This window comes from Dromaius novaehollandiae, chromosome 1 (genome assembly GCF_036370855.1).
Source record: "Dromaius novaehollandiae isolate bDroNov1 chromosome 1, bDroNov1.hap1, whole genome shotgun sequence".
Taxonomy (NCBI): Eukaryota; Metazoa; Chordata; class Aves; order Casuariiformes; family Dromaiidae; genus Dromaius; species Dromaius novaehollandiae.
The window spans coordinates 192,558,138-192,577,398 of NC_088098.1; the positions used below are offsets into that span (position 1 = coordinate 192,558,138).

A 19,261-nucleotide genomic window follows, 5' to 3' on the forward strand; every position below is an offset into this window, starting at 1 on the left:
GCAAAAAGTTGAAATTGTCAATAACAATGCAAAAAAGACAGACGTATTCAATGAGTACTTTTGCATAATGCAGTCACATTGTACTGATGAATGCTGTGCTTTTTTCCAAAATAATATGTAAATAATTAAAAAAAATACACAAGTAATTTAACATAATCTAAAAAGAATTTATTCCTGGGCTTTCTGAGCAATTAATGTTGCTATCTAAGAAACCAAAGAATATTGAGGAAGTATTAAAAATTCAGATAAAGTCATTGTTATGCTAGTATTTAGACAACATAAAGAAGATGACCTTGACTATTTCATTCTAGGTACTATGGAATCAGTAGCAGGTAAAACAATTTAAGTCCTACTATGTGATGTAATCAATACAGAAGACAATTAGCGCCAATGAGCATTTCAAATTCAGTAGCTTTCTGGATAGGATTGCCGAATATGATTGAAAAAGGTGACTGCATCGACATATGCTCCTGTAAAGCAACCAACACACAGCAGTACATCAATCTAATTAAGTGATTAGTGTTATACAAAATCAGTGTAACACATAATAATTAATTAAAAACAGACTAACTGATAGATCTCCAAAAGTAACTGTAAACAGCTAATCATTATCCCTTGGGTGATTCTCGAAGAAACCATAGAGTTCCGTTCCTTTTCATTTGCGAGTGTTTCCCAATGTATTTCTGGTGTCTGTGTAGGACGATGCTGCCCCACACCGCGGCCTCTGTGGTGCCCTTTGCACACCCAGCTAGCTGGTGCAGCTTCAGTTGCTGTGACGGCTGCTGAGAGCCGGCACAAGCTGCTGGCGGAAACGGGCATACGTGACAACGCTCGCACCAACTCCCTGGGCCAGGTTTGGCACCCTGAGAGCTGACTGCTTCTCTGACACGAAGTGGAACGAGCTCTGAAAACACCCTCAGCACTTGACCTTGGGGGTCAAGCCCTCACATTTTGGAAAATGCATTCCTGTGCTCCTACATAAGTTTATCAGGGATCTGAAGGAATATTTAACAGCGTTAATGGTAAAATTTGGAGATGGCGTAAAATGCATAGAGCACTAAATAATAGAAAGACAAAGCAGGTTTTCTATGGGGAGACTGACATCCTTTAGTAAGCCAGGGTTATGTGAACATGCTTTTTGAGACAGCTGAATGCAGGGTCATTCAGCAGGAACAGAGAATGTAGGTCACGTTTAGAAGACTGGAGACAGTGTCCTGGAAAGCAGTGACTCTGAAAAGGATTTACAGCTCATCGTGGCTAGCCAACCAAAGGGAAGCTCCCAGAATGATCTTCCAAAGCAGTTGGTGCAACCTTTAGCATTGGGTGGTGATGTAACTGTATCCAATTCTCCTGCACACATTTCTAAAAGGTGCTTAAAAATTAGAAATGTTCTGAAAAGCTCTCCTGGAATACTGTTAGATCTGAAAAACCTGATTAACAGTGACAAAGATGTTAAGCCCAAGTTACTTAGGTCATCCAAAGGAAGGTTAAATGACTATATCATGAAGCATGTATTATTATGGAGGGCACTGGAAACACATAAAGTTCCAAAATCCATGCAAGAAAGAAAGACAAATTCATATGAGAAAAAACAATGGAGTTCTTTTAACAGGAAGGCTATATATCTGTTGAAACAATTTACACAAATTTTGTTTCCATTTAGAATTGCATTGTGTTACTTTAGGCTATGGACAAACACATAAAAAAAGTAAAGGGGAACGTTCTTTTAAAGTGCTTTAGAAAGAAAAAGATGACAAATGTGCCTGAAGAAGGCAAACATTTCATACTACATCGTGTTGTACCTTCATGTTAAACACAATGCTGTGAATAGAAAAATAAACATATTTTAAAAGATTCTTGTCTATTAGGTTTATGCTTTATTACTGATTTATATTGTATTGTTGCCTTTTTATCTTTGTTTCCTTTGTGCTTGTCTTTCTATTTTAAAGTGTAACCTAATAAGAGTGAGGATCCTATCTTGAACATCTGCAAAGTATTTTGCACACTTAGGCTGGACATAAATAATACATGTCAGAGAAATGTAAACACCAACGGGAGAAATAAATTATGTACGTGAACACAGGGCACTATAGCCAGAAGTAATGAGCTTAAACATAAGAAATTTTCCATTAACCCGATTGTCAGAAAAAACCTCCACATAATTGGAGGAACTCGACTTCCACGAGAAGTCTCCTTTGGGAAGCAGTAGAAGCCCCATTACCTGAGACATTTAAAATGAACTGGGCTAAACAGCACTGAAGAATGTTAAAGAACAATCCTACTTTGTCAGAGAATGGGCCTAGAGACCATGGTAGTCTTTTCTAGCAGTAATCTTTGAGATCTCTTGTTTTTTCATATCAAAGTATAATAATTTAAGACTGTCATGAACATTTAATTTCATTGTTAAGCTACCTCAGAAGCAGTTTAAAAAACCAGAATTTTAATGCAAGGTTATCAGAATTTTTAAAAATTATTTTTGATTCTCCAACCAAGTATAATAATAATTACCACTATCACCATATCTGTTATACCTAAACACAGATTAGAGATTTTCAAAACTAATAGACTAAAAAGGAAGATAACTGGTGAAATAATGTGGTGGTGCTCAATTTTTAGGAACTTGCATCTGAAAAATGACAGTCCATAGTTAAGTGCCTAAGCTCAACATTGAATATATGGAGAGAATTAAGTGCCTCAGAATGAGATCCACAAAAACTAAGCAAGCTGTTAAAAAAGAGTTGAGGACAGAGTTGTACATTAACTTCTGAATCTTTCTGGTGCTCAAGTATTTTAATGCTATTACTTCTTCAAGCAGAGATTCTCCTGAAGGTCCTAGGCGGTCATTTTTCTTTCAAAAACTAACGAAACAGGAAGTCTAGCTAGAATACTCCTGTCTCTGCTTTATGCAATAGTTTCATGATTAAAGAACTCCTCCAGGATGTTGAAGACAAAGCAACAATTAATTTTTCTCCTTCAGGGAATCTTCTGTCTCCTAAGAGCCTGTCTGTGGACTATCCTAGGGGTATAGGGAAGAAGGAGAGTGCTCCATCCCCTTCTTTCAAGCCTCTTTCAGTTTTTGTAGAACGAAGGCTTCATTTGCCCAAAGGGACAGATTAAGCAGGAGCCCCTTTACTGGCAGAAGGCACCCTGGGCTTAACTCCCCACTCCATTGCTTGTTTTGGGGTTTATGGATGTAAAATATATGAACGGTCTGCAATACAGGAACACAAAGCCATCTTTTGTCTTCTCAAGTGAGTGCCCTAACCACTAGGTTACAGAAGAATTCCCTCTCTCTGATCTAATGCATTTTTAATTCTTCCAGAGTACAGAACAGTTTCAGCAGAAGGGACAGAAAGTGTTTGCTTTGTTTCCTTCCATGTCCCCCTGGACTGCGCACTAGGATGTTTACCTGACAAGTAAAAGATAGGAGTTAAAATCCTTGTTGCACAGAGGAAAGCAAACCAGGTCCTCCACCTCGGGAATGCTTCAATCAGTGAGATTTTTATATTAAAGAGGAGAATTACCAAGTGTTTGAGGAGAAAATAGCAGCCATACCTAATTTTTGTGTGCAGGCTGACTCAGCAGACACGCACTGAGGCCTGAGGGGCTCAAGCATGAGCAGAGTTAGTTAGTCTGATCAAGTCCAAGACGCTTTAGGCCAAACGCATCTTCTGGGAAATTTAAGCATAAAAACTGCAGCATCTATGGAGGTTAGTCACCTCCAAGGTCAGCCAGCCACCGCAGGCCATGAGGATGCCTGCTGACCTTAGTACCTAAATCCACGGCAATGCCACCTTCAGTGCTGAAGCCCCATCACAGGGCACCAGCGGGGTCTCAGCGCTTGGGGGGTCAGGCAAGACTCGTGGGAATACCGAGCGACACGCGTGGGACCCACACTTGTAACAGGTGCTCGGGCCTCGGGCCGCGGCCTCTCCGGGCCCAGTGCGTTTCCCCGCCGGCTCCCCGGGGCAGCAAGGGAGGCGGAGAAGGTGGCGGCAGGCGGCGACCGGAATCGCCTCACGGGGCCCATTAGGGGCGACCGGCCGCCCCGGCGAGGGCCTCTCCTCCGCCCGCTGCCCCGGGCTGCCCTCAGGCTCCCGCGGCCGTGGCGGGCGCTGCCGCAGGCGGCTCGGACGCTGCTCTGCAGCGCGGAGGGCCGGGCGGGCGCGCCGGGGAGACGGAGACGGACGGGCCGCGGGAAAGGGGGCGGCGGCGGCGCCGCCCTCTGGAGGGAGAGCCCGCGAGAGGCTGGTGTGAAGAGCCGCATCTCAATGAGGGTTGGGCTAATGCAAATCACTGCAACCGGCAGCAGCAGAAGAAAGGCGAAGCAGCTGCAGCCCGGGCTCCCCAGCAGCGCTGTCCAGCCGGGGGAGGCGTAACAAAGGCATCCGAGCCGCTTTCTGCGGCAACTATTGCGATTAAAGTCGGGTGGTCGCCGGGGGGGGGGAGCCGCTGCTTTTCAGCCGCTTCCCATTTCGAGCCGCCGCCTTCCCTCCGCGCCCAGCCGGCGGATCTGCGGGGAAAGGTGCTCGCGAGGCTCCGCAGAGCAGGTAAGCGCGGGGGTCCGGCCGCCCCCTGCTCCGCGGGGCGGCGGCGCGCGGGGCCGCTGTGGCGGCCGTTGGGGCGTGGCCGTTGGGCGCCCGCCGCGGCGCGGTGCACCTGTGCCCATTGTGTGGGGCGGCGGCGGCCTCGCGGGAGAGGCGGCTCCGCGGCGGGCTGCGAGCGCCCGGGGCGCCGGCACCCGCCGCCGCTCCCCGCAGCGGCCTCGGAAATAGCAGCAGGCTGTCGGCGGCGGCTGCTTGCGGCTGGGTGTCTCGCCTTGGATGCGGAGGGCTGCTGTGCGTGCCCGGCTCTGCCCCGGTGCGGCCAGCTGCCAACGCAGCGCGTTTTTGTCAGCGCGCGGCTCGCGTCGCGCCATCGGGCTGTGGCAGAGCCCGAGCGCTCGGTGTCACGTAAGAGGCTTCAGCAGCCCCCTTGTATTTCAGACACGTTTCCCCTACCCAGCAAAATAAACCCTTGTTTTAAGCCGCTGTCGCCTGTATTCGTGCCTTTTTTCCTCCCCCAGTGCCTTAGTCTGTTTCGTAGTCTGTGAATGGTCTTAAATTGGGTCTCAGTCATATCACGGCAGGTATTTTGGCTTAGCGTGGATGATTGTTTTATGTAATCGCTCACCCACACCTGCATTATAAATAACCCCTTAACAGATGTACAGGCTGTGAGTTACTGGGCATGGTGGTTTTCCAGGGGTGTGTCGTGTTATTTTATTTATATATTTTTACACACACATTTATAGAGAAACATCTGATGGGATCAAATTATTTAGAATTTCTTTGTCTGCTCTGACCTTGTGGTGTGAACTCTGTAAAAGGCAGGGCTGCGTTGTTCAAGGGGCTCTATTTCTGTTTTAAAGAGCTTCAGTGGGAATTATAGCCATTATTGATTAAAGCGTAAGTGAGTGGAAGAAAGGGCAGTGACTCACGCTGCTTTCCCCCCCCACCCCATAATCTGGAATTATTTGAGCTGAAAGACTACTGAAAAGTGTGTCTTCATATAAACTTGTTTTTTCTTTTCTTTCTTTCTTTCTTTTTTTTTTTTTTCTTCTGTGTTTGAGATTATTTGAGCAAATGAAACAGCAGATCTAGGAACAACCCATTTTTCGTGTCGCGGGCGTTGCTTCCGAGGTATAGTCTTTGAATTGTGAGTTCTCCTGGGATGGTTTAAAGCTGAATGAATGGTTCTTATTGGAATTAAAAATGAAGCCAAACACTTACAAATAAATATTTTATACAGAAACAGTGGTATAATATTTGTCCTAAGTGTGGCCATTAAGTAATATTTTCTATTTAACCCCCAGAGAAATGTCACTGAAATGCCAGAGCAAATTTCCTTGTTTTTCTAACCAGTGGTGTGTGTGAGTGCACTGATGTAGAACGATGTAGATGATAATCTATTTTTTCCTACATACAAGGCAGTAAATGTTAACTAGGTAGCTTTAAAGCCAGGTATTTACAAATATAAATCTTGCATATATACATAAGCACATGATCCTATAGACCTGTGTAACAGAATAAGCTGTGAGCTGTAACCAAGCCAGGGTAAATGTCTTCCCTGCAAGAGCAGGGCCTTGGTGGGTTAGCTTTAGGCACTTGCTTCAGCTAAGTGCGTGAACAGCTCTAAGAATTTGTTGAGCACATCCCCTACAGCTTTGCACCATCAGGGTCCAACTGTGTAATCACTGTTTTAATACAAACTTGTATAAGCTCAGGAGTATCAAGCCTTTTATTTTTTTTATTTTTATTTTTATTTTTTTTATTTCTTCCTATTGCTTTACAGCTGGTCTGTGGGTTTGTTTTTTTTTAATGGTCACCTAATTACTAGTGGTTGAAAAAAGCTTGTGCTTGCTATTTTTTTCCTTTTCATTGGAAATCAATGAGAGAGACCACTTCTAAATTAGGTTTGTGTATCTGTGCTATAAATAAACTTACTGTGCTTTGCTATTCTGCAGATAACTGTAGATGTAGGTGGCTCTTAAGCTAAAGAAATGTGCTTTGAACCTAATGATCTTTTGATTTTTTTTTTGAATCATTTTTGTTCATTTTATTTATGAAGATTATCATCCCATTTGTGGTAGTTAATCTTGTGCTGGTCATAAAAAGGAAAACGAGTATATACTTCCTTAGTTTCATTTCAGAAAATATAAGCTTCCATTTTTGTGAACTATATTGAACACTCAGGATCATTTTGGTCAGAATTCGTCTTACTGAAGTGTCTTTGCTGCTGTCAAACATGGAAGACATAAATTGCTAATTTGCCTGCTGACACTGAATTTAGCAATCCTTCAGTGATAGTTTTCCTGATGAAAGAATCTGTCAGCATTGATCAATCTGAATATTAGGCCTGGGATATTAATAATACATGTGGTAATTTTATAAAGCATTAAAGTAGCTTGCTCACTGAGTAATACTAGTATCATGACTCCCTTTAATTTTTTTTTTTTGGTCTCTGTTATTTATTCCGTGACATCTGAGCACCTCTGTTGGTTTAGAGTGTGCAAAGTATTTGCACAAGGACAGCTGAAGTAATTTATTTCAAAGCTTAGGCTGTAGGGAAACCAATGATTGGAATAAGCAAGGGCTTTTTAGTAGTGGAATTGACCCACTAAGTCAGCTTACTGGTAGTGACAGTCCTGATTCTCTTCACCAACCTGCAACATCTTTCTTCCAAAAGTTCTTAATTGCTTACTGGTTGGCAACAAGTATTGCCCTCTGGGATGGTAACTTCTGCGATCACAGCAGGAGCAAACAGTTTAGTTGGGGCAAACAGTTTAGAATGCCAACTGGTTATGTCACTTCTAATAGGATTCAAATATCATCTGAATGTAGGATGAGAAAAAGCAGAAAGCTGATGTTTGCTTTTTTTTTTTTTCTAGTAGTTCAACTTTGTTTTGGAGGTCTTACTGTATTTGAATGGACACTTCTTTTATGTTTGCATATTGCTAAGCAGTTGGTTTCACGAGTGGTATCTCTATGGTGTATAAAACCCTAACTTCTTATAAACTAGGCTTTACAGCATGACAGAGCTATAAAATGAACATGTGAATGTAATATGTCTTCATTCAAGCTTTTTTCTGAACTTGGAAAGAAGTCTTCTGTGTGTGCCCTGTATATAATATGAAGTCTCAAAATGAGCTCTCTTAAAATGTGTAAATTCTTAAACTTTTTCTCTTCTCTTGTGCATCCCTTAGATTGAACTTCAAGATGTCCTTTGGGAGAGATATGGAGCTGGAGCATTTTGATGAGCGTGATAAAGCGCAGCGGTATGGCAGAGGGTCCCGGGTAAATGGTTTGCCTAGCCCTACCCACAGTGCCCACTGCAGCTTTTACCGAACCCGTACTCTACAGACCCTCAGTTCTGAGAAAAAAGCTAAGAAAGTTCGTTTCTATCGTAATGGAGACCGGTATTTCAAAGGAATTGTGTATGCCATCTCCCCTGACCGGTTTAGATCCTTTGAGGCTCTGCTGGCTGATCTGACCCGAACTCTGTCTGACAATGTGAATCTGCCCCAGGGGGTGAGAACAATCTACACAATTGATGGCTCCAAGAAGATTTCCTCCTTGGACCAGCTAGTAGAAGGTCAGCAATAAGATTTGGAGGTGTAAAGTTGTATTTGAATCAATGTTTGTTAAGTTTCTTTAAGTCTTTCACAAATGAGTAATAGTATTCTTATTATTGATAGAGAAAAGAATTTCCAATGGTATAACTTGAATTGCAAGTATTTTAAATTGTGCTGTGAAATATTCTTGCCTTTCCTTACTTCTCTCTTTTTGAAAGTGTCTTGAGTGTTCCCTTTCTGTTAACCTAGTGGTGATAGTCCTAGGTCTTGAAGACCTCATTTGCTGCTTATTCTGAACTTGTGTGTTTGAAATGCCAGCGAGGGTCTAGTCAGTTATACTTGACAAGGTCCATGGTGCCTGTTTTCTTAGGTCTCATCAGCAGGTATCTTCACCTCTACATGAAAGTCAGTTCTGATGGATTTCCCCCCCCCCCCCTTTAAAAAGCCTGTCTCTTTCAAGTGAAGAACTCAAACTCTTCCATACAAGTAATTAAGCCAAGTAATACAAGCCCTACGTAAGGTACTCTCCACTCATGCAGTGGAATAAACATAGGCAACCTCTTAGAGTACTGTTGTATCTTTGGCTCTGCAGGGGCAGATGGTTTGAATAGATTCAACTTTTTTCTCTCCTGTAGTGTTTTTCCTTTTCCTCTTCCCTGGTCCAGTGGCATCCTTACATTACTCTCACGTAAGACTCCTGTACCTGCAACATAAAGCATTAACAGTTACTCCAGCATAAAGTGCTCCTGGCTTGTAGTTGGCTTCACATACTATCTGTAGGCAACATCTCAGTATAAAACATCAGAACATGTAAGGCCTGAAAGCATTAATTAGTACATGACTATAACCAAAGTTGTTTTTGTCTGTGAAGTTTAAAGGCATAGCTTTGGCTCTGTAGAAAGGAAGTAAAGCCTGAACAACTTTGGTTTTGGTCTCTCTCCCCTCTTACCCCTGGCCCCACGTGCCATGGGCAACCCTGTAGACTAGGGCATGGGCCTGTTAATGCTTATGAAAGTAATCTGATAAAGGGTGTCATCTCTCTGTGGCTATAGCTGCAGGAGAGCCCATTTAGATTTGTAACAGAGGTTGTAATTTCTTCAGGATTTTCATTTTTAGCACTAGGTGAAAGAATTTTCAGTATATTATGAGAGAGGATCAGAAGCTGAGTAAGTTGGGGGGAGAGAAGAAGTTGTTAATGTTGATTGAATAAGGTTCTGGAAAGAGAAGCCAATCTTGGCATAGCAGATATTCAGCTACCACCAAGTTGTTTCCTGTAGATTTCATAGTAGAGGACAGCTTTTTAAGGAGAAGTTTTGAAAAGAGAATATTCTTGATGATCCTCCCTGCCTTAAAAAACAGAATACAGAACAGCATGAGGATGTTCAAAGAGAAAATTGGAGTGGTGGGATTGCCCATGTGAGTAAGGGTTTTCAGGGTTGGGACCAGAGTTTTAGTGAAACAAAGGAAACTGATATTAAGATCAATGTCTTGAATTCCAGGGCCAGCTTAGAACTGTATTTTTCAGGGCAGTATTTAATTGGTGGAGAAAATCAATTTCTGTAAGGGTAGACCAATATTAATCAACATCTCTTTAAAAACAGCATTTGTATACTTTCTTCTCATTAGCTGTATAAATAATTGTGCTTATTTGATTGGTATGCTCACCAAGAAGCATGTATCATTGATATTAATGTTGATTTGCAGTCTTTTGCTGCCAGCCAAAACCAGCTGTTGGGGGAGGGGGGAACAAACTGAATGCAGAGGATGAAATAAATTCTGTTACCTGATAAGCCTGGTTTATTTTGTCCTCCTAGAGAATAATAATATTGCAGTTATGAATCAGTCAGTCAAAATGAGTGTCAGTACCAAGGCATAAGCTTAATTTTAAAAGAAGGGCTCTGGAGTTTCTTTTATTTCTGTGAGACTTTCTTCCTTATCCTTCTAATGAACATACCTGCTTGTCCTGTGTATGCTTCAAGTTGGTGGTGATGGTTTTTACATAAGCCCTTTCCACTTTTTACTATACAAATTTAATAGAGCTTGGATGGTCTGGTACAGCATTAATTAGCTTGCAGCTCTGCTTTATGTTTAAATAGCTGGAAAATCACAATTTTTGCCTCTCACCAAATGACAGTTTTGCTCGAACTATTGGAATATAAAGCATTGCTTTGTTCATAGTGAGACTGTTCCCTTGCCGTATGAGTTAACTTCATGAGACTGTTATGAATTTGGATAATAGTCTTTTTTCATAGATGCTAAGTTAGTGATTTCGTTGTCAGGTAAATGCAATAAGGCCTTTATTTGATGATGCATATTTCCTCTTATGTCTACGACAAAGTCGCTCTACTCCTGCCATCCCATGCTGGTGAATAAAGACAGAGAAGCAACTAGTTCTTGAGGAAAACATAGCCACTGCTTTTCATCTAAGAGCTAAATACATAGACCTGCATGAAAGTAGTACCAGAAGAACAAAAGCTGTAAAGGAGCTATTTTCCGTCAGTAACATTTAGTTCTGCCCTGCATACAGTTCAGAGCTGGCATGTGTGTGTGCTTGTGCTGCTGGTTATTTTGAAGTCTGTGAGCACATCTTCCTTTTACTTGAAACTAAGGGCTTCCCTGTATGTTCTCAAAGACTTGGGACATGTGGGATTTCTTGGGCTTTGATAACACAGGGTATGCACTGTTGTAAAAAGTTTCACGCACTCAGTAACTTCCTTTCTCCTTTCACCTTAGCTGAAGAAAGAATGTAGTGGATTCAGATTACCTTTGTCAGACTGATGCTCAGGACCCTTTTACCATTAGAGAGTGGCTTCCAAATGTGAAATGCCTTTTTCTCTTGGTTTAACATGTAATCAAAGCTTCTGAGAACAATGAAGAGGAAGCTGCTCTTAAGACTAAATTGTCTAGTTGTAAATAAGGTCTCAGAAAAGGAGACTAATTCCATTTGCTTTTCCAAGGACTAGTGTAACATCTTCAAAACAAAGTCAAAGGTGGATTGATGGTTCTTATCCCAAGAACATTTAGCACTAACAAGAACAATAATAAATTGAAGTGAGCAGGATAACTCTAAAATAAAGGGTATTATTTACAGTTGTTATTCTTGGGGTCCTGCTTCATGAAACAAAGACCGCAGAATCAATCCATAGCCAGAGCTGCATCCCTTTCTCATTAATTTTTATTATAATATTACCTCAGTCTTGGGTATGAACCAGAATCAATTGTTTTAGGTTTCCACAATACCTACCACAAAAGATGAACCCTGCTGTAGAGAACTTGCAATCAAAGAGAAATCAAAAAACCCCCACACCACAAGATGGGCAAAGGAGTACTAGGAAACAGTATTGTCACATGTCAATATTGGGTGCACTGCCAAACTATTACAAAGATTTGCATGCATGCACTCGCACTGTGTAGGCTTAGTGGTAAAAATAGTTTTAAGGAATGATCTGAAGAAGAAAAACACATGTCTCCAGGGAATTATCTCAAAGTTCTAATCCTAATTGAAGGATCTGTCTGAAAAAGCACAAATGTACTAGTTAGAAAATCTGGTAATGGCTATAACTGCTAGTAACTCTGTGGAGACAGGAATCTCACACCAAAGGAGGTGATGGACCCCATGAAGCTAGACCAAAGAGCCTTCCAAGCAGAGGCAGTGCAGTTTGTGTTTGATGCAGCAGGAAAGCTGCCTGCCAGTGGAGGATTCGGAAGCAGGGTCTCCTGGCTAAAGTGGTGGGCTATGGCAGTTCCCAATGTATGTGTGCGGGGGTCTTGCTACTCCCATTGTCACCTCATTCCTCTTACCTCTGCCTTCCCCTCTCCTTCTTGTTCTTGCTGCTGCCAGCTCTGCCATTGCTCCAGCAGTGGTGGCGAAGAGCCCAACCTCATTAGCCCATGGGAACTGATTGACCTGGTCTCTGATGTGCTCTATAGCTAATGCTCTTCTGAATCTTGCTGACCTCGGCAGTTAGGAACTGATGGGCTGGAAAGATACATAAGCATATGTAATGCACTATCAAAATAATAATAGTGAAGTGTCTGTTTAAATGTTAGTAGAGCTGGATCTATGTGGACATCTGTTTATAGGACTGAATTTACACTGGGTATTTAGTGTGGCCTTTATCCAGGTCTCTCAAAGTTAGTGAAGTTTGCACTGGATCTTGTGACAGAAATGTCTGCAATTCTTATATTGTTTAATAAACAAACAGCTGAATAATCCTCTTGCATAAAATGGTTGAGGACTGTTAGACTTTCTGGCACTGCTTGATTGTTTGATGAATTTGAGAAGATTCACCCATTAGCCAGATTATATGCAGTGTGTCTTCCTAAACAATTTTTTTGGAAGGTCTCATGATTTTTTTTTGTTCTAGGTATTTTCCAGTGATATTTTTGTGCAAGTACAAAGCCTATCTTGCTTGTACCAAGAGTGAGGAAATTTTTTACTTGAGGCTCGTGGTGGTGCATTTTTTTTTTCTTGCTTGTGTTTGGAAGAGGGGGAAAACTTTTTTTTTTCAGTCTGACCTGAGCAGAAAGAACAATGTGCCATCTATAAATCAAAATACAAGAAAGTCCTTTTGAAAATATGAGATTTGATTTATTCCAAATTCTAGAAGTTTCGTGGCGCATCCGATTGCTAGGTGAAATTGGGTAGGGTAGGTTTATTTCCTGAAGATGCTTCATCTCCTTGCATTTTTCCAGACACTGCAAAAAGACAAGGCACCAGTAATATAGTTTAACTAGGTTATTGCTCTATTAAGCGACACATTTGGGAACTATCAGGTAATAACTTATTTGGTTCAGGTCATCTTCCTTCTGCAGTCTGCTCTGCATAGTGGGGGACTGTCAGAGTTCTATGTCCTTTCCCCTCAGGGCGTTGTTCCTTTGCCTTTTGCTTGTGTGAAATGGAAAGGGTGGAAGTGAGGAAGGATATGTATAGCTGTTGCACTGGGTGATAGGGGTGTCAGTCCCCTTTCCTGCTCTCTTAGTCTGTTTTTTGTTCTATTCATTGCGAAAATGGACTGCAATGAATGATTGTTGCATTGAGCAGCCTCAGCAGGAGGCACAAAGTGTGCTTACTGCTATTCTTCTACCTCTGGTGGGCTTGGGGATTAACCGTTTCTTCCAAGTAGATGTCCTCAAATGAGAAACCAACACTATTTTAAACAACGAAGTAGCAGTCATGCTGTCCGACAGGAATGGTTGTTGCTTCCTTGCTTACATAATTCAAAGAGCTTCTCTATTCCTTCTCCAGGGTTTTCTACCTGCTAAGGCCTTCTTCGTGAGGCCATTTTGGGTTAGGTTGCCTTCAGCCTGGAAGAACAATCTGAATAATCTCTTTTAAGAGGTAGTGGCTAGGACATTCTAGTAATGAGAATATTAGCAAGCTGAAGAATACAAATAAGCTGTTAATGTCAATACACCAGAGAGAGGGAGTCAAACGTTCATGTCGGGAAAGCTTCAGTATTTTCAGGCAATGATTCAGTGTCTCCTTAGCACCCACTCCGCATACAGATTTTCTTTTTTGGTTATATTTTTAACATGAGGCATGTTATGACATTCTGTTGTGACCCAGGAGAACTATCCTCTGGTGTTAAATGGCTCCAGTGGTTTAGCTGCATTAAATTTTGACAGAAGTATACCTGCAAGTAGTAGGCTTTATTTTATCTTTTATTTTTAGCACAAATGAGTCCTTTTACAGGGTTGGCTTTCTGATTAGCCTTTGAATACAAAGATTTACTTTGTTTGCTACATTCTAGATTTTTCTTAAGTGTTGAGCACTCATACAACTTAAATTGTGAGATTACTGGTTCAAAAATGGAAAACGGGCACCGTGTATCCTTTTTCTGAATGGATAAAGTTGGGTGTGTTTAATTTATACTGTTGCTGGGAGAAGGTGAGGAGGAAGGGGGGCTGTCAGGGAAGAGGTACTTTCTAGTGTTTACTAAGGCTTTTTTCCTAGGTAGGTTTCAGATGTTCCAAAGCAGCTGGATGTCCTCCCCGCCCCTTTTTTAAATTCTAATTGTTATTGATACTGTAATCAAGAGTCAAGATTTCATTAGTGACAGATGACTGCACTGTGAAGTGCTCACTCCCGTCTCTTGGGGGACTGCAGTCTAGTAGATATTTTAAGTAGGCTGTCCCTACTATAGTTCTGCTTAAGGTCCCTTCTCCATGTATGTGTTTTCTTAAAAATCTAATGTTTGAAGATTGCTATTTCCTGTACAGGTTAACTTCCTCCTCCTCCTGTTGGTTAGTCAAAGCCTGTGTTTGGGGACTGTATTATGTGCCTAGGCCTGACCCAGATTAAGAGTTGACTGTGCTCAGGTTCAGACACCTCTCAGAGGTGTGTTTCTCTGTTGCTCTGGAGCTGGGGGAAACTAACTTATTGCTGGTGTTGGCTGTCAGCAAATTACAGCTTCTGTCTCCCCTCAGGTACAAATTACTGTGGTGAGGCTATCGTCCACAAGACAATGGTTGACAAAGGTTACCAAAAAAAAAAAAAAGTGTTAGAGCTGTACTTGATAGTTTTAGTCTTGTTCTGATTGCAGTGAGCCTGTTTGATTCCAGGCCCTGATTCAGGAGCTTCCTCATTTTAGTCTGAGACTAAAGGACTACAGACCTCCCTGCCTCCTCCTCAGAGCAGCTGGGAGTGACTCTTCAGGAAGCAGTAGTTAAGCCCACTGTAAAACTTCTTTGCAGTCTTCTTCCCTTTCTTAAGGTAACTGTGAAAAAGAAGTGAGGATGAAAATCAAAGTGAATGCTTTTTATTCTTTCCATTGAGATTTCCTCCTTACACAAACACTACAAGAACTAAAGGATTAGACCAGACACTGAAATTTCTGGCTGCTGTCAATGTGAGGCTTGGGCCTTAAGTTCAGGAAACTTGAACTTAGGTGTTTCTAGTATTAGGAGTACTTAAACTTTGAATATCACCATAAAACAGAGTTTACTGATCGTAGAGGAGGTAAGATATCTTTAGGGTATTGAGCTTTTGACCATTTAGTTGATGTTTGTATGGGTCTGGGCTTTGGGAACATCTGTGTTGACTACAGTCCCAGACTAAATTCCCTGAAGCAGAGTGTTGGGGGCTTAAAGAGCAAGTGTTAAGTCTTAAGTTGTGACATGATGAGGGGGCAGTAGTCCTGTATTTCTGTTTTGCTATATAAAATTGCTCCTAATAAAGATATTTAACCCTAGAAGGCCTTGGATATTCTTTTACCTCCTAGGAATTCTGTAGCTAAATCTGATACCCTTCAAGGGGAAAAAAAAATGTATCTTGGTACAAACATTTTATTGGTGTAGCATGCAGTACTGTTGGAAATGAAGCAGGGGAAAGACAGTTGGATGTTAAAACAATCCCATCGCTTCGCTGATTGTGCTGGTCTGTTTCTTAATCATTTACACAAAATTAATCTTGTAAGCAGGAGTTGGCACATGCTATTACACATCCACTAGGAACCCAACTGATCTTTAAATATAGATGGTATTAAAAATCATGTGGGATATTTTCCTTTCATGAAAGGGAACAAAAAATAATCCTTAATAAAGTAGGTGTAAATTTTCTGGGTACAATGGGGGCAACCATTTGTTATGCATTTCTGAGTAACTAGGTTGGTAGTGAAATGTAAAGTAAAATTTAGCAGGATGGACCTTTGAGAAGTGAGCTCTAATATGACATCACTTTTTTGGGACATAATCTTATTTTATGCAAATAACTGGGAAATTTCTCTGGTAACGTGGAATCCCCAAATATTTTTTTCCACTGAAAGAGGTGTTGCCAGTGTTTTTTTAAATGTTACAACTCCAATGGGCACAAGAATAAGTTTTCTTAAAAGTTAGAGGAGACTAAAATCTCATGAATCTAGGATTTTTTTTGACTTCTGCAAAATATTTTACAAAACAGGTATTTATTCTATTGAATGCAGTTCTGTTCATATTAGGATCTTTGTTTTTTCTACAAAGGATTACTATTATTTCTTTTTTAAATTTGTTACCGTTATAGATGGGGTATTGGAGAGGGAGGTCATGTTGTCCTGACCTTGTAGTAATTTAACAGTAAGTGCTAAAAATACTGTCTAGGGATATGGATAAAAAAGAAGAGACTGTGTCTTGTTTGGTCACTCTTGGATCATTACCACTGCTAAGCCTTCTTGTTTCTCTTTCTCTCCATATGTATTTATATAGATAAATGGCAGAATTTGCCTTCTACACTCTCACGAATTTAGTATAGCTTGCCCTCTTCAGTTCCTTTCTTAACACTTAAGATGTTTCCACAAAGTATGCAGTAACTTGAATTCACACGATTACTAGCAAGCATTGGAATGTTACACTTGTCTCCTGCTTTGTGTTTTGTGTTCTGCTTTAAAAAAGTGCTTAAAAAATAAACAAAAGTGTATGATTCCTGCTTGATCTTATGCTCTCATTGTAGTTATCTTTTCTGCTCAGTGGTCCATTTTCACATGTTGCTCTGCCTTCTTTATCTTTTCTTGGAGTTGTTCTGCTGGCTTTCTGGTAATCACTGTATTAGGAGTTACCATTTCATCTCTACCTTTGAGACACCATGCTAACTGTGCCAGTGTAAGGCTTGAACCCATCTTGCACCCTGGGACCGTATGTCCCAGTGGTTACTCCACACCACCAGTGCTAGTTGTGTTAATGTCGTATGTCTGCCAGCATTCCCTGTGTTCTTGTGGGGCTGGAGTGAGGGGCCCTTAAATCTTAAAAGTGAATGCCAGAAAGGAAATCTAGATATTGAACCTTGAAATCCCTTTCTTAGGGTAAGGATAATTAGCAAAGTCTATCTTGTTGTGTATGTGAGGTGGCTTTTTCTTTTTTTTCTTCTTGCATGCTGTTTGGCTCAGGAAGTACAGTGTCTTGTTTTTCTTCCATTTTTGTTTTAATACCTTGGGCTAAATGTGAACATAAATGTCTTTATGCTGTTAGCATATGCTGACTACTGAACCCAGAAGAATTAAAACATCTCAAACATTTTTGTAGTATTGTTCAGGATGATGGGATTTAGTATTATTTGTAATCCAGTTTAACTGCAGGCTGGCAAAAGGTGTTGTCTTGCTGCATTTAGTGTTGTGGTTTTTTGTGTGTGTCCCCTGTCTGCCACAGGGTGACAGCTTGATCAGCTAGCCTTTTCAGTATTCATTTTGTCTTTATTAGTACATTTATGTTCTATCAGATCAACAATCTCACCTGTTGGCAGTGCAGTCCCTCACATGAGCATGAGGGAAAGGATGGGAGAGATGGGTAGCCCTCTTGCAGCAACCTGCAATTGGACTGGATTAAGATGCCAATTCACTTTTCACCTTAGCTTCAACACTGAAGGCAGATGTGCTGGTATTTTCTGGCTGTGTTAGTTCCCCAGAAAAAAGTGAGTGTGTTAATTCTGAAAATTTTTTGTTGTAGATAGTGCTCTGACAGAAATGTGAGCTATAATCAGCTTTTTTTTTTTTCTTTTCTTGAAACTATGGTAAATTTAGTGGGAAGGAACTCTGCAATTATTCTGCTTCTCCTTTCTTCCCTCATGTAACATATTGAGTCAGTAGAATAATAAGATAGGCAAGAAGCCTCACTGTTTTATATTACTTAAAGCTTTAAATTAAATAAATATTAATTTACTATGATACTTTCATCCACTTCTTACAGAAAGTTATTCGTAACCTATCGCTTTTGATAATGTTTCATACTGTTTCCTCTGAAGTGTTTGGGGCTTGCTGTTTTGTTAGGAATGGGCCATTTAAGCATGAATGCTAGAGTACTACTGTGATAAGGCACTGGCTCTGGAAAGCTGATTAGCTACATATGCCGCTTGTTGACAGTAGCAGTCCCTACTTCGGATGGTGTTTTTTGAAAAGAAAACTGATGCTTTCAGGCAATTTGTAACAGCATTTTCTTTAATGGTTGATGAGTGATCCTTAAGGTATTTTTTTAGTCCGTAGCATCTGAGAAGGTAGGAGATCAGTATTTTATGCACTGTAGATCAAGAATGGTAAGAATAATGTTTAATAATTGAGTAGGATTTCATTTGGTATTTTCCTTGGGTTTTTAGTTATTTTTTTTATTATTATTTCCCCCACCCAGTCTGACTGTCTTGTCTGGCACTTTTGTTTCTGCAGGGGAAAGCTATGTATGTGGTTCAATAGAACCCTTCAAGAAACTGGAGTACACGAAGAATGTAAACCCAAACTGGTCAGTCAATGTTAAGACAACTTCTACTTCCCGTTCAGTGCCGTCTCTTGCCACTGCCAAAGGAGGCACTCCAGATGCAAAAGAGAATAAGGATTTCATTAGGCCTAAGCTAGTCACTATCATCAGGAGTGGAGTGAAACCACGCAAAGCAGTCCGGATTCTGCTTAATAAGAAGACAGCACATTCGTTTGAACAGGTTCTTACTGATATAACAGATGCCATCAAGCTGGATTCAGGAGTGGTTAAACGCTTGTACACACTAGATGGAAAACAGGTAAGAGTTTTCATCCATATCATTCTCAGCATGAAGAAAAAAGAATTTTTTAAAAGGGAAGTAGTAGTAAATTAGTACAACTATATTTTTCAATAAAATGTAGAACCAGGCCTTCCACAGCTTAAAATGTACTTAAGATCTGTGATCAGTTCAAGAATGTATCATGAAGTATTGCTTGGCCTCAAAGATGGCCTTGCCATTTATGACAAATAATAGCTCTGACTCTGTCAGTCAAGTGTGATGTGGTTTTGGCTATGCATGCCAGAAACCCAGAATGAAGGACGTTAAAAGAAGACTGAGCTCACTCTGTTAACTTGTTTCAGCTCTTTCTTGTAGCAGTTTTGAGTCATTGTACTTACCTTTCCATAACCTCTATGAACAAACAGTAAGAACACATTCTACAATGCTAAATTCAGGCCTACTGCTGTCCAGCATGATGAAAGTGATTCTTACTGCAGCTAGAATGGACTATGAAGAAGGTGACAAGCTTAGGAAACAGTGAGTGAGGATTTTCCCTTTCACAGGAAAACAGGTAGGGTTTTCTGCGGTGCCCGCATTTATTAAGGAATCTCTTGTAGGTAACTTATTTCTTCTAGGAAACATCTTCACGCAGTGTCTGTTTTTTGCTGACTGATCGGACTGGGGCATAGGCAGAATTTCAGAGGCTTCTTGTTGAA

General features: G+C 41.0%; 1 protein-coding gene across 2 annotated transcripts in view; it reads left to right on the forward strand.

The window, feature by feature from the left end:
• The first annotated feature begins 4,238 nt into the window (after positions 1-4,238).
• Positions 4,239-19,261, forward strand: part of DCLK1 (doublecortin like kinase 1) — a 244,698-nt gene continuing 229,675 nt past the window's right edge. The window contains exons 1-3 of one of the 2 annotated variants that reach the window (XM_026098293.2): positions 4,239-4,550; positions 7,745-8,133; positions 18,238-18,584. In XM_026098293.2, the coding sequence (XP_025954078.1) occupies positions 7,758-8,133; positions 18,238-18,584 (723 nt within the window). In that variant the 5' untranslated portion in view covers positions 4,239-4,550; positions 7,745-7,757. The remainder of the gene's footprint in view (positions 4,551-7,744; positions 8,134-18,237; positions 18,585-19,261) is intronic. The other variant, XM_026098292.2, reaches the window with a different exon arrangement.